The 23,068-nt window shown below is 31.1% G+C and overlaps 2 protein-coding genes across 6 annotated transcripts; one reads left to right on the top strand and one right to left on the bottom strand.

Moving 5' to 3' along the window:
* Window positions 1–8,947: 8,947 nt before the first annotated feature.
* LOC11421657 (protein ABHD18) lies at window positions 8,948–12,265 on the bottom strand. Its single transcript, XM_003625164.4, has 5 exons — window positions 11,531–12,265; window positions 10,319–10,403; window positions 10,039–10,208; window positions 9,566–9,840; window positions 8,948–9,365 (listed from the first exon to the last, which is right to left on the bottom strand). Exons 1-5 carry the CDS (start codon window positions 11,904–11,906, stop codon window positions 9,189–9,191), a joined length of 1,083 nt encoding a protein of 360 aa, XP_003625212.1. The 5' UTR covers window positions 11,907–12,265; the 3' UTR covers window positions 8,948–9,188.
* A 4,806-nt stretch (window positions 12,266–17,071) lies between these two features.
* LOC11418486 (uncharacterized) lies at window positions 17,072–21,566 on the top strand. Of its 5 annotated transcripts, none has more exons than XM_039828295.1 (5): window positions 17,073–17,200; window positions 17,472–18,766; window positions 19,366–19,383; window positions 19,475–19,518; window positions 21,334–21,461. In XM_039828295.1, the coding sequence occupies exons 2-4, from the start codon at window positions 17,654–17,656 to the stop codon at window positions 19,481–19,483; spliced, it is 1,140 nt and encodes a 379-aa protein (XP_039684229.1). In that variant the 5' UTR covers window positions 17,073–17,200; window positions 17,472–17,653; the 3' UTR covers window positions 19,484–19,518; window positions 21,334–21,461. The 5 variants fall into 5 exon arrangements, with proteins under 5 accessions (XP_024625363.1, XP_024625366.1, XP_024625365.1 ...); XM_024769599.2 differs by lacking the exon at window positions 21,334–21,461 and adding an exon at window positions 21,123–21,170; XM_024769595.2 differs by having other exon boundaries at window positions 17,072–17,200; window positions 19,366–19,518; window positions 21,123–21,566.
* The last annotated feature ends 1,502 nt before the right edge of the window (window positions 21,567–23,068 follow it).

Genomic DNA, 23,068 nt, shown 5'->3' with positions numbered 1-23,068 from the left:
GACAGCATGAATAAAAATATTTGCGAGGTTGTGATAATTAAACGATATTAAAATTAAATATATAAGTGATAAAAAGATAATAAAATTTCTTAAAAAATAGATAATAAAATTAAATTGATCCTCCTTTAAAAAAAATTATATGGACCGGTTAAAAAAAAATTAAATGGAAGAAAAAAATAAATAAAAATATAATATTAAAAATAAAATATAAGGTTGCCTTCGTGTGTTGAAGAGAAGTGTTTGTGAAATAAATTATTGATATTGTGTTTGACCTAACTTCTCCTTAAAAATATAGAAAAACTGAGTAAAAAAAGTCTGGTCAAACGGTACCTAATAATGCAACACAAATCTTTGACTCGAGTGCTCTAAAAAAAATACCAACACAAAACTTATGAGCAATACAAATAGGAATACAACATAACTCAAGTCAAGGATTCTATTTTAAGCACATTTTGGGATGTGTCCACAAATGATGTAGCTCAGCCTTAAATTGTTTGAATTTTTTTTAGCCACCACCATGACATTAATTTAATAGATTTTAGAACATTAGCCATGACAAAACTCTTTATGTTAAAAGATATCGGCATTAACTCGAGTTTTTCAAATAATCCATACACACGTCATCAGAACTGCATATGAATTTTTATGATAAATTATGGCTTAAAATCAATTATAACCCTCTTTTCTTATTTACATTTCAGATCCTAGTTGACATAAAATGATTTTCAATCAAACCTTCTGAAGAGTTGGACATAATATTTCGTACCATCGTCGTTAAAAGGTTTGAATTAACCCAACTGTTTTTTTCTCTTTTTTTGACAATATTTTTTTCTCTAAAATTTTGCATTTTAAATAATGGTTATTTTGCTATCAAAATGTTTTAATCAACATAACTATATATTTAGTTTGAATGTTTTAATCAACATAACCATCAAGTCAAGGTTTGAATGTTTTCATTAGTGATCATCATTGCTTGTTTGATTCATCTATCATTTAGGTTCCTTAGTTTGAAATATATAATATTTCTTGTAATCATGTGAGTAATGAGGTGATTGGAACTGGATGGAAGCAGTTATGAAGCCCCAATACTTCAAAATGAATGATGTATCGTATCCCCTGCGTATTCTGCACCGATAATTGTCTGATACTTCCCAAGAGTATCCGAATTTTTTTTTTTTTTAAATAATTATCCAATACTTCCCGATACGTATCAGGAGAGTATCCGATAATTATCTTTCACTGATATCTGCCCTGATACTTCCCAATTAATGTTAACTAAAATAACTTAACTCTTGAGTACTGATGTGTCATTTTTTGTATATAGTGCTTATTTTTTGGATCGATATAGTATAACACTGATTAACAATGTTCCTTTTGGATATAGTATAGCACTGATGGTGCTTTTCTTGGGATATATTATGTATGTAATTGACTAATCATCACTCTCTTAATCATCAATGTTATTTATATTTATGTTGATGTGCTACGAGCCTATAACTGGTTTCTTTTGTTTGTTAATATATTTGCATATTAAAAAATGGTTATATTATATTGTGCATTTAATTATATAATTTTTTTATTAATGTATCTCAGCCGTATCGTATCTTGATTTTTGAAATTTTTCTGTATCGGTACAATATCGTATCCATATCGTATCTCGTATCCGGACTTCACAGGGGAGCAGTCAACTCCTCTGATCTTGAGGGAGATTCTAGATTAGTGATCAAATTAGGAAGAATTAAACCTAGGACCTTAAGAATGAGCATACTTCAAGGGCCTAAGACAACACCACAAAATGAATCCAAATGGGTTTTCCAACAAGTTTGAGTGGTGAAGATACTATAGTTTAGTGCGGTTTTAGGGATGGTTCTCTTTCATCTTAGTCTACTTATTACCACATTTGCAATCTAGAACCTCATATCAAGCAAGAAGTTTTTAGATGAATTTAACGTTGGTCGGATCATGAACGTATTAGATGTCTTATTTAAAAAGTTAGTTGTGATTGTTTGATGACTAACGCCAAACAAGTTTATAGAAGGATGAGTGATGATCTTAGGGGCCCTATATATGCTTGTCAGGAAGAATCAACTTTGCATGTGTTAAGGGACTGTGATTTTGTTAAGGGAATTTGGAAGGCGGCATATGGTAATAGCCTTCGATTTTGGAACTCTCGTTTAAGTGAATGGAAGTGTTCTACCAAAAAAAAAAAAAAAAAAAGTGAATCATCAACTTCGTTCCTGAATTTTCATGGATCGGTCAAATTAGTCCCTCAATTATGTGAAATATCAATTTAATCGCTGAATTTGTTAAATGTCAATCAAGTTAGCCCTTCTGTTCAAACGGAGCGTTAACGGGACTGACGTGGCCGTTAACCTCTCACATGTCAGACGCCACATAGACAGGGACTAATTTGGCCGATAATAACAAACATTTCGAAGGACTAAATTGATTGATTTGCAGAAATTTTTTTGGTTTCTTCCCAAACTGCTCTCTTCTTCCCCAACGACACTTTCTTCCCCAATTGTATAAAATTGAAACCCTAATTATACAATCTGCAATCTACACTCTAAAATCACCTAAATTTCCTCCAATAATAAGTGGTTTAGTTCTTCCCCAATTCAAAAAACTTCAAACCCTAATTTTTTTCGTATTGAATCATAAAACCAAATTCCTCAAAATTTCTTGAAGCAAAACTATTGAAATAAAATCCAAAATGATGGGGGGTGGGAATATGGGAGAAAAAAAAATCACTATAATATAATGCCAAACTATTATATTGTGACTTTTTAATGCTAAAATACATCTTCTTCTTTTACAATTCAATATTTTCAAAGGATATAAACCGATGTACAAGAACGAATAAATTTCTGCAAACCTAGCCTTAGCTTTGTTCTTCTCATGGATAATAAGAAAATCGCATCACACTAAGTGCTACCCATGACACAAAGGACTAAGGTACCGTTTGGTCATATTTTTTTTCGGTCTAAAAGCTATTTTAAAACAAAGTTAAAATAAAGTTCTTTAAGGAAAAAACTAAAGTTGTTTGGTTTCTTTATTATTTTTTTAGTTCTAAAGTTATTTTTAAGTTAAAAGTTGTTTGACAAAATAAAGTACAAAACTTTAATTTTTTTTTTTTTTTTTTTGTGGTGTCCGGGGTTCGAACCCGCGACCTTGCATATATTTATACATTGTCTATATCAACTGAGCTAAGTTAAAGAATATTTTGTTTTTTCTTTTCCAATTATACTGTATAACAAATTTTGTTATAAGAATATCATATTTTTGGTGCCATTTAAAAAGATAAGAATTTATATTATATGATATTATATTTGTTACATTGTTGATGTCATTGAAAAAGATATGTTTAGTTTTTTTAATAATAAAAAGATATGCATAGTTTGTTACAATATAAATGTGTAAAATATATATAAGTATAATTTTTTTGGCATCTATACTAGTACTTTTAATTAAAATTAAAATTTTATAAAAATAATAATTGTACGCATTACACAACACTAAAAAAATTATACGCATTAGCGTAACAAAAAAAACAGACATACAAACATAAAATATTACTCTAAACGATAATGTGTGTGTGTGTGTGTATTTGTGAGGTTGAAGAAAGGAAATAAAAATATTTGGTGTCATTCAATGACAGCATGAATAAAAATATTTGTGAGGTTGTGATAATTAAACGATATTAAAATTAAATATATAAGTGATAAAAAGATAATAAAATTTCTTAAAAAATAGATAATAAAATTAAATTGATCCTCCTTTAAAACAAATTATATGGTCCGGTTCAAAAAAAATTAAATGGAAGAAAAAATAAATAAATAAATAATATTAAAAATAAAATATAAGGTTGCCTGTGTGTGTTGAAGAGAAGTGCTTGTGAAATAAATTATAGAGAAGTAGTTTTTTGAAGTAGCATTCAACAACTTTTGGTTAAAGCTCATTCCATTCAATTTTATGCATTCTAAAAAAAGTACTTTTTTTCGAAGGTACTTTATTAATATTGTGTTTGGCCTAATTTTTCCTTAAAAATGTAGAAAAACTGAAGAAAAAAAAGCCAGATCAAACAGTACCTAATAATGCAACACAAATCTTTGACTCGAGTGCTCTTAAAAAAAATACCAACACAAAACTTATGAGCAATACAAATAGGAATACAACATAACTCAAGTCAAGGATTCTATTTTAAGCACATTTTGGGATGTGTCCACAAATGATGTACCTCAGCCTTAAATTGTTTGAAATTTTTTTAGCCACCACCATGACATTAATTTAATAGATTTTAGAACATTATCCATGACAAAACTCTTTATGTTAAAAGATATCGGCATTAACTCGTTTTTCAAATAATCCATACACACGTCATCGGAACTGCATATGAATTTTTATGATAAATTATGGCTTAAAATCAATTATAACCCTCTTTTCTTATTTACATTTCAGATCCTAGTTGACATAAAATGTTTTTCAATCAAACCTTCTGAAGAGTTGGACATAATATTTCGTACCATCGTCGTTAAAAGGTTTGAATTAACCCAACTGTTTTTTTCTGTTTTTTTGACAAAAAAAATTTTCTAAAATTTTGCATTTTAAATAATGGTTATTTTGCTATCAAAATGTTTTAATCAACATAACTATATATTTAGTTTGAATGTTTTAATCAACATAACCATCAAGTCAAGGTTTGAATGTTTTCATTAGTGATCATCATTGCTTGTTTGATTCATCTATCATTTAGGTTCCTTAGTTTAAATATATAATATTTCTTGTAATCATATGAGTAATGAGGTGATTGGAACCGAAAGCAGTTATGAAGCCCTAATACTTCAAAATGAATGATGTATTGTATCTCAGGCGTATTCTGCACCGATAATTGTCTCGATACGTATTAGGAGAGTATCCGAAAATTATTATTTTTTTAAAATAATTATCCGACGTATCAGGAGAGTATCCGATAATTATCTTTCACTGATATCTGCCCCGATACTTCCCAATTAATGTTAACTAAAATAACTTAACTCTTGAGTACTGATGTGTCCTTTTTTTGGATATAGTGCCTCTTTTTTGGATCGATATAGTATAACACTAATTAACAATGTTCCTTTTGGATATAGTATAGCACTGATGGTGCTTTTTTTGGATATATTGTGTATGTAATTGACTAATCATCACTCTCTTAATCATCAATGTTATTTATATTTATGTTGATGTGCTACGAGCCTATAACTGGTTTCTTTTGTTTGTTAATATATTTGCATATTAAAAAAATGGTTATATTATATTGTGCATTTAATTATATAATTTTTTTTATTAATGTATCTCAGCCGTATCGTATCTTGATTTTTGAAATTTTTCTGTATTGGTACAGTATCGTATCTCGTATCCGAAATTCACATGGGAGTAGTCAACTCCTCTGATCTTGAGGAAGATTCTAGATTAGTGATCAAATTAGGAAGAATTAAACCTGAGACCTTAAGAATGAGCACACTTCAAGGACCTAAGACAACACCACAAGACTAACCCAAATAGGTTTTCCAACAAGTTTGAGTGGTGAAGATACTATAGTTTAGTGCGGTTTTAGGGATGGTTCTCTTTCATCTTAGTCTACTTATTACCACATTTGCAATCTAGAACCTCATATCAAGCAAGAAGTTTTTAGATGAATTTAGCGTTGGTCGGATCATGAACGTATTAGATGTCTTATTTAAAAAGTTTGTTGTGATTGTTTGATGACTAACGCCAAACAAGTTTATAGAAGGATGAGTGATGATCTTAGGGGCCCTATATATGCTTGTCAGGACGAATCAACTTTGCATGTGTTAAGGGACTGTGATTTTGTTAAGGGAATTTGGAAGGCGGCATATGGTAATAGCCTTCGATTTTGGAACTCTCGTTTGAGTGAATGGAAGTGTTCTACCAAAAAAAAAAAAAAATCATCAACTTCGTCCCTGAATTTTTACGGATCGGCCAAATTAGTCCCTCAATTATGTGAAATATCAATTTAACCCCTGAATTTGTTAAATGTCAATCAAGTTAGCTCTTCTGTTCAAACGGAGCGTTAACGGGACTGACGTGGCCGTTAACCTCTCACATGTCAGACGCCACATAGACAGGGACTAATTTGGCCGATAATAACAAACATTTCGAAGGACTAAATTGATTGATTTGCAGAAATTTTTTTGGTTTCTTCCCAAACTGCTCTCTTCTTCCCCAACGGCGCTTTCTTCCCCAATTGTATAAAATTGAAACCCTAATTACACAATCTGCAATCTACACTCTAAAATCACCTAAATTTCCTCCAATAATAAGTGGTTTAGTTCTTCCCCAATTCAAAAAACTTCAAACCCTAATTTTTTTCGTATTGAATCATAAAACCAAATTCCTCAAAATTTCTTGAAGCAAAACTATTGAAATAAAATCCAAAATGATGGGGGGTGGGAATATGGGAAAAAACTGTTATGAAAGTCGAGCTTCATCTTCAAGCTCCAAGTTTAATGGTGATGAAAAGAGGTTGAAGATGATTCAAAAATGTAACCTTTCTGTAATAATATTTTCATCAAATTAGTCCCTGAATTATTTTTCTAACTATCAAATAGATTCATACGTTATATTAAAAATCCATCAAATAAGTCCCTGAATTGTTTAATCAGATATCAAATTGATCCTTGAAGCATATATATACAAAATGAAGTAAAAAAGTCAGAACACACAAATTGAAAATGAAATATTACGTAGGCAAAAGTCATAGGTCATAAGTCATAAGTCTCAGACATTACATATGCAAAAGAAACCCAACTATGAGACATTAATAAGTCATGAGTCTTAAATAAAAATAAGTAAAAGGAAACTCAACTATGGGGCATAATTCAAATAAGCCTAAATATTACAAATCCAAAATCATATTTTAAACTTCATGAAGCTTCACTCCTTTCGAAATCCGGGGGTTGTATAAACTCGTTGAATTGAGGTTGATTCGAACCAGGTGGACCATAGGTTGGATATGGAACTCTAATTATGTCAGGAGGAGTTGGATGACCTGGTGTAGGACCCCTGGTGTTTGATTAGGCCTATCAGCTGAAAAAGTCAGTCTTCTAAGGCCATACCTCCTTGGTGCAACACCCTGAAATTGCAAATTCAATCAAATTAGTCCCTAGACTATGACATAATCAATCATATAAGTCCTTCAATTATTTAAATAATTGTCAAATCGATCCTTAAAATGTAAGTGTTATACCTATCCAGCATTTGCAACAACATTTCATGCACTTTCTGCATTTCCAGGCACAACATTTTTAAGTCTTAACCCAAAACCCTAAAAGGAATAATCAAAACAATTGTTTCAAAAACGCAACAAATACAAACAAAGAACAAGGAAAGCATCAACGATCACATAAATGTGGTAAACAAAATGATCAAAACTTAAAACGAAAATACAAAAAAAACGGACAAAAACAGAGTGAATACGAACACATCAACTTGATAAACAACAGGAAAGGTGTTACCTTTTTGAAACAACTGAACACAGAAACTTCAAACCGGTTAACATTTCTCTGATTTAATTTATCTTTTCCATACCGCGACTTTTGTTTCTTCAATTCAATGAGATGGAGCATAATCTATGTAATGGAGTTCAACAATTAAATGAAATTAATATTAGTAAATGTAAGCAAATTACTATATTTATAAGTGCTTAGGGAATTTTAATTTTTTTTTTATGGCAAGTGCTTATGGAATTTTTTTATTTAGGGAAAGTGCTTATGGAATTAATGTTGTACAGAGTATAATATACATGTACTATAATATAAATTTTTCATTAAATTGGTCGGAGTTTGAATCCCGAACCTTACATATATTATGCATTGTCCTACCAACTGAGTTAAGCTCACGAGGACATGTAATATAATATAAATAAATTCTGCTTATATAATTAACATGTTGGGTTCTCTGATGCATTGGTAAAGTCTCTAAATTTACTTTGAATTCCAATTCCAATAGCATAAATTAGTTGCCACCGTAAAATGCACATGTGCAGCCAGCTTTTCAAATTATACTGGTGCAATAAGGGTTCAGGTTTTGTTTTTCAGGGGGTTCACAATCATTTTTATTTTATTTTTTGAAGAAAAGGGGGTTCACAATCATAAAATAGTAAAAAATTGGTTCAAGATTTAATATTTCAGAGGGTTCATGTGAACCCCCTCACTCCAAGCTGGCTCCGCCAATGTCTAGGAGTTCACTAGAGTCACGAAAGACATCAAATTTATATAGAGACTAAATCACACTGATCTTGAGATTTTTGGTGTCTCAATAAGACTTAAACAATGGTCCCCTCGTAATTATATCATTAGAATTGCTTTCTCCATGCATTATTTGTTACAAAAGAAGTTACTCGAAAAGGAAAAAAGAAGTTACATAAGGTGAATATATGCATTATTATCATTATTATGCATAAGGTGAATATATGCATTAAACAATAGTATTTTTCTCCTTCAAAAAAAAAATAGTATTTTCTTATAGTTACATAAGCCACTAGCATATATATGGGTTTATGCATTATTATATGCATTATTATGTAACTTCTTTTTTTCTTTTTCTTTTTTTGATTATGTTTAACTTTTTTATAATGCATAAACCCATATATATATGCTCTCAATATCTACAAGCTAATTGGTTGACTGACCCATATACGGTCCTATCAAATTTGGAATCTTCTTCGTTGTTCCAAGATTGCTTTCAGATAATTTCTTAGCACAAGGACGCTATAATGCCAAACTATTATATTAGTGATTGCTTAATGCTAAAATACCTCCTTTTTCCACTATTCAATATTAAGAAAAGACATAAACCAATGTACTGAAGTACATAGCAGGCAAATCATAGCATAGTAAGTGCCACTATAACACAAACAAACCAAAAAATAAAAGGACTAGAAAAGTTGGTTCAACTAATGGATGAATTCCCATCCAACTTTATCAGTTATTCAAAAGCAACTTTAATGTACATGATCTCTTGATAATAATGTACAACACTTTCCCTCTTCATTTGGGGAAGGAGTTCAGGGAACAACTATGCATGTAATGTTACAAGCTTTGATGAGAATAGGTGGAAAGGACCACCGGATCAATCAACGGTAAAAATTAAATATATTCTTCAAGCAAGTGCAATAATAACTCTTATCACAATGAAGATTCTTTCCATGGTAATCTATCAAGGCCATCAACAATGGCCCTTCGAAACTCCCCGTTATGGAGAAGGAAGGACGAGACATGCCCACCCGTCACCCATCTCACCTCTGAACCTGGCCAAGCTTTCTGCAATTCTAGGACCGAGTGTTTTGGAATGTATCCGTCATCCTACACAACAATGCTGACATTTATTACGAGGAGGAATACAACGGAAAATGCAGTCATCTGACAGAACAAGATCGTCACAGATCTTAACAGACATGGAAATGGATAAGATATACTAGAAAATGGATTTCAGATGTAAATTTATTCCAATTTTCATTGTACTGGCACACATTTATAAAGTGATGATGCGATATGGAACTTACAGTAGCAGCAACAAGGATTACAGCATTGGGATTTTTGGGGATCGGAAAGCGTGTGACATCTGTGAGCGACAGCACATTTCTCATCCGTTCTCTCACCTCCTCGAGAGTCATTGCAACTTTCTCGGCTGCAAGGTCATTTCTCAGTGCTTCCCAGGCAGTGCCGTGCTTTAAAATCCCCTCACAAAATGCCACTACAGCCGAGTGTGGTGAGAGAAAAGGGAATGTAGCAATAGGTGTTGGGTGAAGTGATCCAACCATTGCCGCATGTACTCCTCCTAGAGTTCATACAAATATTTTCAAAATTAGCACAACTAAAAGATCAAATTGTTTAATTAGCCATTCAAGGAAGAAACACTATGTTACAACATCTAAATGAGACTTGGTTCAAATAATAAACTAGCATAACTAAAAGTTAAATAGGACTGAACATAAAAATAGTATTAGTTTTAGTATGGGTTCTAGACGGGTCTTACCCATACTAAGACCACAAACACCCATCTTGCCGAAACCTGCCTCAAAGTCCAACCAGTGTAACAGACTGCGTGCCTCTTCAATGGTTGCTCTTCCTAATAGAAGCAAGTCACTGACACACAAAAGTTTTGCACCACGCTGCAGCACAGGACGTCTTTGTCCATAGAATGGACTGCAATTGCATATTTCAGAAATACAGAACATATATTAAATGACCTTGTTTAAATAAAAAGGTTGGTTCATTTAGTTTCAAGGTAAAGATCGTTAAAAAGTGACTCTAACCTCTCAAGAACCATGGTTGCAATGTTTTCCTTCACCAATGGACCACCAAGACGTAGTCTTCTTTCAAATGTATGGTCCCCAGTTCCTGCACAAGGAAAAACAAATACAAAATTTAAACAAAACAGGACAGTCCAAGAGACATAATCAAAGCTTAAAAGAAAATTAATCTTGTAGATTTTAGTGTAAAAAAGTTATTCACTTATTCTTAGTAATGCAAACTTGCCAAGCTTTCAACATACTTTTTTTATTCTAAATTTGTGCTTTCATTTCATGCAAAGAATAAATCATATGGAAGAGAAATGTAAGTGTGTAAAAAAACAGAAAATAGTTCAATCACGGTTTTCGCAAGTTTCGTCATTACTATTATCTCAGTTCCATTATTTAACTCTTTCGCAATGAGAAACTCCGGAGGGAAAAGAAAGAAAGCTTTTTTTCATGTGCAAGATCTCTGATCAAATCTGTCATACAATGTGCATTGAATAGGATCCACCAAGAAAATAAGTTCAATAACTTAAACAGACTATTCTTTTGCATGGTAACAGACAATTCATACGAATAGCATTCAATGTATTGTGCTGATTCTGAACTTAAACAATGTCCTAGAGAGCTTCTTGTAATAAGCTATAAGTTATCTTCATAAGCTATACTTGAAAGATTACGGAAATAAGTTATGGACATGTCATAAATTGTTTTCACAAGCTCTTACAAACAGTATCACAAGTGCATACACAAGTGGATAAACTCAAATAAACCAATCCAAATAAGCCCTTAAACACAACATATAACCCCATTCTCCTTCCATCCTTTACCAAATAGTCAAAATAAATTAACTCAGATAGAAATTAAACTATTCATACTCTGCAGTTATCCCCAAACTGTTTCAAACATATCGTTCGTATTTTCTATATATTTTGATTTTGATCAAGGCATCCAGGCAAAAACACATTTCTTTCCAATCAATTTTCCTAATATTTTACAATTTCATCACTTTTCCATTTTTTCTAATGTCTACCTAATCACAAACTGTATATGCATCAAAAAATTTCATCTCCCGTATCTCTTTGCAATCAGGTCTACTATGTCTAGTCTAAACATTCAAATTTAACAAACAGCATATTATATTTTAATTAATCCAACCAATCCACTAATAATATATACATATAAAAAAATGAAAATTCATCAAATTAAAATCAAACTTGTAAACTTTAATACCTGCAAGATGAACAACACAGGCCATATTCTGAGGAGGAACAGACTTAGGCATAAGAAAAGCAACCCTAGCAATGTGACTCTCAGGTGGCAATGCACCAAGAAGTTGATCCTCGCAAGGGGTTCTAAAAACCCCTTCTCTCAAACAAGCGGTTCTAGTTTCCCAAACAGTTTTCCAAACAGGTTGAATTTCAGTAGGAGGCAAACTTTGTCTCCCCAAATCAGGGAACAATTGATTGATCATATTCTCAAGCATATCTAGTTTTGTACCACCCCATCCTCTTGAGAAAAATGGTGTACTCATCTTAGTTCTATGCATAAATGCTCCATAAACATGGTCTAATACATAATGAAGCATTCCCAGATTCACCGTCACCATAATTAAAAAAAAAAATTAAAACTTTGAATCGCCCAATGAAAAATATTGAAATTTTGATTAAACCCAATTGAGAAAAGATGAAAGGGTTATCGATGATAAGAGAAAAGTAGGGTATTAGAGATGAAAGACAAGAATGGAAAAAAACGTAGATGTTTACGAAAAAGATGAAAGAGAGGGACAGCGAATAAGGAGGAGGGTGATTGTGACGTTAAGGATTGAATTGGATGGATAGGATTGTGAATAGATCCAACGAGGATCGAGGAAAGAGAAAAACCGGTTTCAAAGGAAAATACGGTTATATATAGGCTGTGGGCGGAGAAAAGATATGACAAGGTGGATGAGAGACACCTTTCACCCACCACTTAGCTTGCAGTTTAGGTTGTTTCGAATTTTCTAAAATAATATTCTTTTTTAGATTTACTGAATTATAAATGTATTTGTGGGTGAATTTTAGAGTTAGGGTTCTAACAAGTCCCTCACCAGTAAACCACATAAACAGCAATTAAGATCCATTAGATTGATGGATCATATCATACACCATACATACTATATTGCAACCCTTCTCTCTTTCTTTCTCCCTCTTGCGTCTTCCTCCCCTTCTTTCTTTTTTATCATGATAAAACCTCTCAAAAATCAAAATCATATATTCTTTACCCAAATACTAAACCAATTTGACTAAATCTTCAATACTCTCAAAAATTAATTCAACCAAAAGAGTTTGATAAAAACCCTAATTCGTGATTGTGAGGGCCCCTAATCTAATGGAGATTAATGTATCAAGTTGATAACGTTGCAGGAAATTTCATTACCAAACACCATCAAGTAAGAGCTAAGGAGTTATATTTTAGAGAAGAGAGAGTTGAGTTCGTATAGATTTACTTTTATGGATGAAAATCAAACACCCAATCTTACTTGCACTTGCAACTTAACACATCGAATTTATATATTTTAATAATTAAATTTTGATTGGGATATGATATAAATTTAGACCATATATAATTGGATTGTAGTAATAATTTTGAAATGGTTTGTCAGGTCATACGACTCTGCTCCTGAGTAAATGGAATGGTGGTGCCACGGAGAATGGAAGAAAAAGAGAATTAAAGAGGGAAAATGAAATGTGTTATCCGGTGTATTTGATGTATAATAAGACACGTGAGTTTGATCAATCTAATGGATCTTAGTTATTTTTCATTATGGTCCACCGGTGAGGGACTTGTTAGAATCCGAATCCACCGTATTTGAGTCAATTATAATTTAAATACAACATATTTAAAAAAAAAATCAAATACAACATTTACTTTTATTTTTATTTTTGAAAAAATCCAAACTAATTCATCCTAATTGATAATGTGGAGTATCAAATCCCAGAAGTTGAGAGGAACAACACTAACTCATTCAATCAATGAACTTAAAAAAAAATAAAAAATTAGTTAGGATAATGTCTTGAGCAAGTCTCCATGACCTTAAAGTGAATTTCTAATTTCTAATTAATAAGCTATTTTACGCAAAATAAAAAATGAATGGAGGCAGTATGTATCAATATAATTTTTTATTTGTTTTTTCGTCTGCGTGTGTCAATATTTTTTTTGTACAGCATGTATCAATAATTTATTTAAGGTTTAAATATAATTTTATATTATTAGCAATATATATGATCTTATATTCCCGTAAAAAGGTTAATTCTTCTATAAAAAAAAAAAGGCTAAAATATGTTTTTGGTCATTGCAAATATGACGAGTTTGAGTTTTGGTCCCTAGTAAATTTTTGTTTTGAAATTCATCCCTGCAAAAAATTTTGTTTTTTAAAATAGTCTTTGGATCCACTTTCTCGCTGATTTGTCTCATTTCTGCATATGTGGCAAAATGCTGATTGTAACAACTCGCACATGTGACATTTAAGTATTTTATAAATCATTTACTAAAATAAAATCAAAATTCATAAAAAAAAAAAAAAAGCTTTTATTTAATATGTTTCATCTTCTTCTTCGGGTACCACCACAATCTCCATCAATTCTCCATCTTCACAAAATGAAAAAACACAGAGATCTCCATCTTCACATGAATCTTCAACCGAAAGAATCTTAGCATCTTCAAACCCAACACATTCCAAACTCATAAACTAATCTAATTTCAACCCAAATCCAACAACTCAATAATTCTTTATCCAACATTCTAATCTAAGAGTTCAAACTTTATAGTGTTGAATGGGAAAATTTGAGGTATGGAAACTGAGTAATTTGAAATTGGTTGTTGAAAATTGAAGCAATTAAAACCTTGCGATGCTTCAGTTTAAATGTTGTTGTGCTTCAGTTAAAATCTTGGTCTCCTAAACTTCTCCTAAATCTTACGATTTGACCCTAATCAATTCTGAGTTTTTTTATATTAAGGGGTTGATTAAGGTTGGGAATTGGGATTGTTGCTCTGCTTGTTGGGTTTTATTTGTTTCTAGGAAGCTTCTGTTTCCGTTTGACTCGTATGAGGAAGAAGATGATGAAAGTAACATGAACTCTAATTTCAATTCTTCTCCCTTTTTATTTTAATAAATTTAAAATGTAGAAAATAAATAAAAACATTTTCAGATTTATTAATTTATTTAATTCTTTTTAAATTCCATGTATTTGTCACGTGGTCAACTTTACAAGGTCAGCATCTGCCACATAGGCAAAAATGAGACAAATCAGCAAAAAAGTGGGTCCAGAGACTATTTTAGAAAACAAAAAATTTTGCAGAGATGAATTTCAAAAAAAAAAATTTACTGGGACCAAAACCCAAACTCTCATATTTGCAGGGACCAAAAACATATTTTAGCCAAAAAAATATATTAAGTCGCACATCTATCTCCCACATATTATGATCTTCATTGTTATTTGTGGCCATCTCCTCAGCATATTCTCCAATCTTGGGCAGTGACAGATCCATAAATTTTGATTAGTGGGAGCATCATCTAATGTACGTGCTATGTATTTTGTAATCTCTACTTGTTTGTACTTTAATTTTATTTGAATGAACAAACCATCAATTTAGTTTATAAATCATCATTCATTTTTCAATGTAGTCCATATAGCTATGTAAAAATAACAATAGTCATTAATTTATATGAATTTCGTCAATTTAGTCACTATAGTATATAAGACTCCATCAATTTAGTCACTAACGTCTCAACAACAAAGATTAAATTGACGAATATTAAATACTTTAGAGACAACTTATTATACTTATATACTTTAGAGACTAAATTTGAAAAAGAGTGATAGTTTAAAGACCAAATTGATGATTTGTTCTTCATTTGAAAAAGCTTTTTTTAGCAACTTGTAGAATTTAACTTGAATGATTGGTACTCTCAAAAATAAATAAATAAACTTGTGTGATTGATGAGTTAAGAAAGGTAGGCTATGTGAAGGCATGCCCCTTCACCATAGTATAAAAACACATATTATACCACTAAGTCTTTGTTTGAGAGTTTGGAGGGGAAGGGAAAGGAGGGTTTTGAGGGGTTGGAAATATATAAAAAAAAATGGACAAAAAATTCACATTTTTTGAAAGAACAGTTTTTTTAGAGAATGAAAAACTAATACTTATGATTAATATACTTTTTAATTTTAAGAATATTATAACAATATAGATTGAATTTGAAAAATTCATATAAACCTTCCATAACCCCCCAAAACCTCCCCAATACAATTTTTGAGATCACCCAAATGAGGGGGATTTCTTATTATGAGTAAAAAATTAACCTCCAAAACCCTCTCCTTCCAATGTCTTCTATTTCTTCCACTTGCTCCTTCATTTTTTTCCAAAACCCTCCCCTCCCCTCCCCTCCAAACTCTCAAACAAAGCCTAAAAAAAGAAACATGAAAACTTTGTGGAGGCACATGACTTCACACAACTCTATATACATCCGTCCCTAATATTGGGTACGATTTGTCTTAATATGTTATGAGAAACATGCACGGGAAAAAGAGTCGTATAAGATGTTGGCATGATGACATCCTCAACTAATATTGTAATTTCATCGCAATTACATAAGATGTCACAAGGAATCAATGATGGTAGTCTTATAATCAAATAATGAGTTTGAGCCATTCGTACGCAAGGGAAAATTAACTTTGTCTTACGGGAGTTTGAGGCATTGGTATGCAAGGGGAAATTAAATTGGTTATAATGAGATTGGAATTTTAATATGTTAACTAATTTTTTTTTGGCTAAACTACACTTTTCGCCCCTATGTTTTAAAATGTTGCAATTTTGGCCCCCTATTAAAAAAAAAGGCAAAAGTAACCCACTATGTTTAGGGAAATATGCTCTTTTGACCTCCTAACATAAGAGAAATATGCCTTTTAACCCCTTATCTTTACAAAAAGTTGCGATTATGACCCCTTTTTTGGGACACGTGGCGTCTTCTCAACAATTTTGGGATGAAAGGGGCCAAAATTGTCATTTTTTTTTATTAGGGAGCCACATTTTAAAACATAGGAGGTGAAAAGTGTAGTTTAGCCATTTTTTTTTATACAACGCACTTTATAAAAAAATATGAATTTGAAGAAATCATGAAGAATTTAGTTAAGCGCCTAGTGTACCTAAGTTTTTTTCTTATTTCAATTCATTTCCACGCTTTAGAGTATTAACTTCTTTACTATTATTTTTATTTTTGACAAAGCTTCATATAGCATTAACTAGTAAAAAAAATTCAGTTTATAATTAATGTCCAAAACAAAAACTTGATCTTATAATTAAATTAGCATGTTGTTCGTTAAAGAGAAAAACAAGTAACTTTTTTTTTTTGGATTCAACTAAAAAATGTAATGTTTTGAACTAAAAAGACACAAGTGAAAATTGACTTTAAAAACATTGTTGTGTTTATTTGGCTTTTTTCCATGCTTATAATTGTTTATTTAAAACATAAAGGCGGGTGTAAATTAGCAAGGGAGAAACTACATTTTGTTCTGGTGGTATTATGAGACTTGTGAGAACGTATCTACGATAGATAAAGAGTGGAAGATTATTTCCGATAGGTTTCCTAGCAGCATTTTCAAATGTTTTGGGGGTCTAAATAGCAAATTCTGTGGTTAAAAGCAAACACATGAGCCCAGTTTAAATTAAATCTCGGGAAAAACAAAACAAACAAAAAAACTTCACAATAATTTTGACGACTATAAATAAATCTAAAGCTAAATAAGAAATCATTCCTTCAAAAAAAAAAAAAAAAAAAAAATCCTAAATCGCTCCTTAAAAAAATAAGAAGAAAGAAATCGTGAATAGCAGTATTTTCATCCAAGCCATCGTGAATCGCAGGTACTTATTGTTTCCTTCTGTGTAGATTTCAGCGTAAGTTCTGAGGTAGGTAGGGTGTTCGTTTGTGCAGCACAATTATCTTTTCTAGGTTATACTTTGAATGTCGTGAGTTTATTCAAGTTTTTTTGTTTTTTGTTTTACCTGTTTAACGATAGTTAATTATCTGTGTATCTGCTGTAGCATCGTGATAAAATTTAATAAAATCAAATATAGTTCTGAACCAGTTATTTGGGTGTTGCTTTTAGTAACTGTGTTTCGTTATTGCATGCAGTAGCAGTAGCAATTAAGAGGTGTAAAAAGCTTCAGAGTGAGTGTGAGTTGCCTGATTGTGTTATATCTTATATCTTTTCCAAGTTAGCTTTGAAGGATTTGGTGAAAACAAGTGCATTATCCAAAAGATGGATTCACGAATATTGGGGATTAAAGACGGAACTCAACTTTGATCTCCATACAATGTTTGACTATAACACAATTCAAGACTTACCAAAAAGCCTTCCACTCTTTCAAAGGTTTCACTTTCAATCTGAATTTGCCACCAGATTGGATCAATTTGTGCTCCATTATAAAGGTGACATGATCAGTTCAATCCGAGTAAAATTTCCATTAGGCAATGAACACAGGGATGCCATTGATAGATTGATCTCCAAAGGAATTGCTAAGGGTGCCAAACGTATTGAACTTCTCTTCTCATCTGAAACAAATGATACTACTCATTCTATTTTGCCATACAAATTTTCCCTTACTCTCTTATCTGACAATGATTCTCTCACGTATCTGCACCTACAAAACTGTCTTGTATTAGAACCTATGAACTTATCTGGATTAAAAAACTTGAGAACTCTTGTGTTCCATCTAGTTGATGTGAAGCAGAAACTTCTTCAGAGTCTGTCTTCTAATTGCAGTCATCTTTTAGACTTCACCCTTGATGATTGTCATTTCACTTCTAGCTTGATAATAAACATACCAACATTGCTTCGTTTGAATATTGTTAACTGTAGGGTTAACATTGAAAGGTATATAGATATTATTGCATCAAATCTCTCATCCTTTGAGTATTCTTGTAATGATCGTTTTAGAGTACACCCAATTAACATTAAGTCTCATATGTTATCCAAGTTTATCTACAGAGGTGCTCGATTTTCTAAACCTATTGGGTTTTTTGGATTGAAAAACGTAACAACAATTGTGTTGGATGGACTCACTGAAAATCTATCTGGGAACATTTTGAATAATTTGTTTTCTGATTGTTTCAAACTCGAGAACGCCACCTTTAAGAACTGCTGCCTCACAAGTTCAACAGACATTACCAGTCAAAAGTTGCGTCATTTAAGCATAATTGATTGTGGTTTTGGGGAATACTCTCCTTATGCGATAACTATTGATGCACTGAATCTCTTATCCTTTGAATATAGTGGTCAAAACACACATATAATTTATGTTACGGCTCCAAAGTTATTGAAGATTTTCTGGAATGCGGCTGTGAGAGAGAAAATACCACATCCCTTTGGTCCTATTGAAAGCTTACCACATATTGAGAATTTAGCTATGATCATCTACCCTTCACAGGTAAATTAGGTCAAATCCATGTTTGCTATTTCATGTTTATTGTTTGTATACAGGTTGCCAATCTCGGATAGTGGTTAATCCCAAAATTGAGATAATGGTACAGTGCATTTCAACATCGGTGATATTCCATTATTTATTTACTAGTGTTTTGTCCGTCCACTTTTCTAATTTACTGTATTAATGCGTCTAAGTCATAATTTTTTTTTTTTTTTAACATCAAACCAATTTAGTTAAGCTCACGATGTGTATGACTTTTAAATTGCAACAACAGTTAAGTATTGTTTCTGAGTTTTTTCCCAAAATTAAGGGTAAGTTTATTAAGAAGTTTAAAGAATAAATACACATTGAAATTTTAAAAACCAACTTTTACATAAAGTATTTTCATTTTTAAATCCTTAATAAGTATCCTTAGTATGATCTAAAGAAACAAAACAAAACAAAAAAAACTCGTGACCGTTGTTGATGCAAATTGCTGCTCCCATAGTTCCTCCTCCATAGCAGCAACGCTATTTGCCTATATTGATAATCTAAATTTTTCTTTTAATTAATTTGATTACCAGTTGCTTTTAACTCACTTTAAATATTTTGTTGTAACACAGGTTGAGAAATTAAAGCAGGTATTATTTCAATTTCAAAATCTTAGACAATTAGAGTTATTTGTGGAAGGAGGAGTGTATGATCTTGATATGAACTATTTTTGGATTTTAGATATTATAACGGCTTCTCAACATCTCCAGAAAATTTCTATAACAGTGAGTTATTCAACTCTTTATTTTTTTGGTTGTCCATTTTTTTTTAATGTTAGTATTTAGCTTTTTTATGAATAACATTTATCTAAATAATTATGTGCAAATCAACCTTATGAATTTAAACTTGAATGAAACTAGAAGTTTATTTTCCTTATTCAAAATGTGTTTGTCTACGTGTATCAAAAAAATTATACATTAAAAACTTATTTTTAACTCACTTAAGTTGTTTTGATAGTGTTGGTTTGAAACTTTGGAATATACTTCTCTCAAGATCCTAAATTTGATTCTCTTCGATATCAATGTTGGTGAGCTAATTTTATATTAAAAAAAAAGAAATAGACAATTTTGCACATAGTTCACATTTAGATGATTTATAATGATTTTGATTGATAATTTAATATGCTTAATAAATTTTTGTTGTTATATTTCTTTTAGTTTCTTACATTAATTTTTGGAACTAAATCATTAAATTTTTATGTCTATTATAAAAATAGGAATCTAGAACTTTATCTGTTATTTTTATTTTGTACGAACTCTAAATTATCATGACCTTTTTCCTTCAAACTTATGATTAACACAAAAAAATTACAAGAGCTTCCTAAAATATATTTGTATTTTCACTTTTAGAGTCAAATCAATTGTTCAAGTCTTTAATGTGTAACATAGGTGCAAATATATTACAACTTGTTGAAATTTTTACAATTAATTTCAACCCAATTATTCTTAAAAAAAGATAAAAATCAAATCTAATATTTCATGGTTTATTCTTTGCTCTGCAAAAAGGAACAAACAGTTGAGAAGTTAGCTTATATTGAATAAACTAACAAATTGGATTTGAAGTGTTGGATAAAATTAGTGGTTGAACGGATTTGAAGTGTCGGATAAAATTAGTGGTTAAATTAACTAATAAATATAAATAAACATAAAAATATATTTTTAATTTATATTTAAGTTTATCAATTAGAATAATGAAGGTAAAAGTTAGAGAAAAATTATACATTATAATCACAAACACTGCTTCAATTATAAGCTATAAGCTTAGACGCTAGTTGAAAAACATATGAAAAAACACTATAATCTCACGGGAAAAAAAATAGGCTTAATTGTAATTTTAATCCCCCTATTTTCATCAATTTGCAAAATTGGTCCCTATATTTTAAAATTTAACAGTTTTGGTCCTTTCATCAACTATTTGCTTTAAAATAATAATGATATGACATGTTTAGAATGATGATATTAAGGAAATTTTCATACAATTTAATCAGTGTTGATGTTTTTTCATCATCATATCATGTACATCATTTGCAAAATATCAAATCATCAATTTTTAGTTTAAAAATATGATGAAAGGACATAAATTGTCAAATTTTAAAATGAGGAAACTATTTTTGCCAAATAGAGAAAATAGGAAGACTAAAATTGCAATTAACTCAAAAAACTAATATCAAACAACTCTATTTAAGTAATAAGCTAGCAATTTGACCATGTCAAACTTAACCTCAACCGTAATAAACAACCTCCTATTTTGAAATGAGGGTCAGTTTACATGCCTTATGGAATTTTAAATTTTTTAGATATGTAATATTATGATTTTTTTCAATTTTCAGATTAGAAATCGACATCTGAAAAATTCACGTATGGTAGAATTTAAGAGGGAAAAAAGAAAATATGCAGAGTTTTCTCATAATGATTTGAAATATGTGGAGTTTTGTGGTTGTGTTTTCTCTGCGGATGTTATTGAATTAGCAAGTCAACTATTGAGGAATGCAAATTCGCTTAACAAAATGACTTTCAGTTCTCTTCACAAATTCTATATAGGTGCTGGTAGATGGACTAGTGGCTCTGATGGTTGTCTGCTTGGACAAAATGTTATTTATGAGATGCTTAAAGATGAAGTAAATAAACAATGTCAACTTATAATTTTGTAGTGTTATTTAATCTATAATGAATTTCTACTATTAGTCATAAATCAACATTGTATAATTTACTCTTGGTCGAGGGAAATAGGAAACATGATGTGATTGGAATAGAAATTTGAAATTAGAACTCTACATAAAGACTTAATTTTTTACTTTATTAGTTGTGTTGGGAATTGCAAATTTGCATTACCAGAAAGATTAATTTGGGTGAGACTCAAGGATGAGAGATCATGAAACGTTTTCAGAACTTTGGAGTTTTCATAACTCTAAATTTCAGGTCCAAAAAGGGAAAATCGTGGGTGAATTCACGAAATCTAAGGTAACGCGCAAATTCACGAAAACTTTCGGTAACAAGAGTGAGATCCTAATTACAAAAAAAAGAGAATTTATGTATGAAGCAATAGGAGTAAGATCTTTCTGAAACAGTTACACTTTAACAAGTGAGCGCAAAAGATAGCATGTTCCTTGCACTTCAGTTCCTATTCAGTGTAGATAACTGTTTGCTGCACTGCAATCATCAATCACAACATTATAATCAGTAAGTATCTTATAAATGAAATTGAATACTTGAATGGAGACTTCAAAATGTGCTGGGACCTCTAAACTTTAACTCAATGCATACTTAAAAATATCAAACAAATCTCCACAGGCATAATGCAGAGGTTGTAAATTGTGGAAAATATTGTATGTGAAGAGGTGGTACAAGGTACCACACGATGTATCAAAACGTGGTCCAGTTATATGCAATTTGCATGGACGAGTATTATGGTGATGAGTGATTGATTACAAAACGGTTAGAAGGCAATTTGTTGATGGTCTTGGGGTAAAGCATGACCATTAGAGAAAAGATTTAGGCAATGGAACGATATGTATAATTCTAGGTTCTTGGAAAAATCTTTTGAATGGAACAATGTTCAATCAAATTTTGCATAATTCAAAAACAAACTAACAAATACCAACACATATAAAACCAAGTGATTTATCTCAGGTGATTAATGACCTATACAAAAATACAAATTGCTCGATGAGCTATACTAAAATACAAATCGTTCGAGAACTAGAGTTCAATTTTTGAGTGGAAAATTCCTTGGACATGCTATAGTTATCTTGCAGCCGCACTCTGAAATATTAGGAAACATTTTCCACTAGGAAAAGGAGGGTTAACAGTAAAACAAAACAAAGGATGGCAACCTAGGATACAACTCTGTTATAAGAAGGAGAGACGATGCTAGAATAGAGAAAATCAATCTACCAGACTGAAAACATTGGTTTAGAAATTGTCAGAAATTCAAATTGCTCGCATGTCATTAAAAAAAAACAAAACAAGTAATTATGCATGTGTTTCTACATATAACATGTCATGCATTAGAGACCAAAGGTCTGCCTTGGTCCTTTTCCTGTGAATGAGATGGGAACTTCTAATTAAAGAGGTTGCCATACGGAGTTACAAGAAGTTAGAAAAATCCAACAAACCTAATACTTGGATGATATCAATGAGACATGAATGTCACGTCAAAGAAAAAACATGAATGTCAGGTCAAAGAAGAAACATATTTGGAATTGATTAATAATTGCTATGCATGTGTCTAATTAATTACAAAATCAATTTCTCAATGAAATCAAAACTTACCTAT

This window comes from Medicago truncatula, chromosome 7 (assembly GCF_003473485.1).
Source record: "Medicago truncatula cultivar Jemalong A17 chromosome 7, MtrunA17r5.0-ANR, whole genome shotgun sequence".
In the NCBI taxonomy this organism is placed as follows: domain Eukaryota; kingdom Viridiplantae; phylum Streptophyta; class Magnoliopsida; order Fabales; family Fabaceae; genus Medicago; species Medicago truncatula.
Note: the sequence above shows the minus strand (reverse complement) of the source record. Positions and strands in the feature narration are given on the sequence as shown.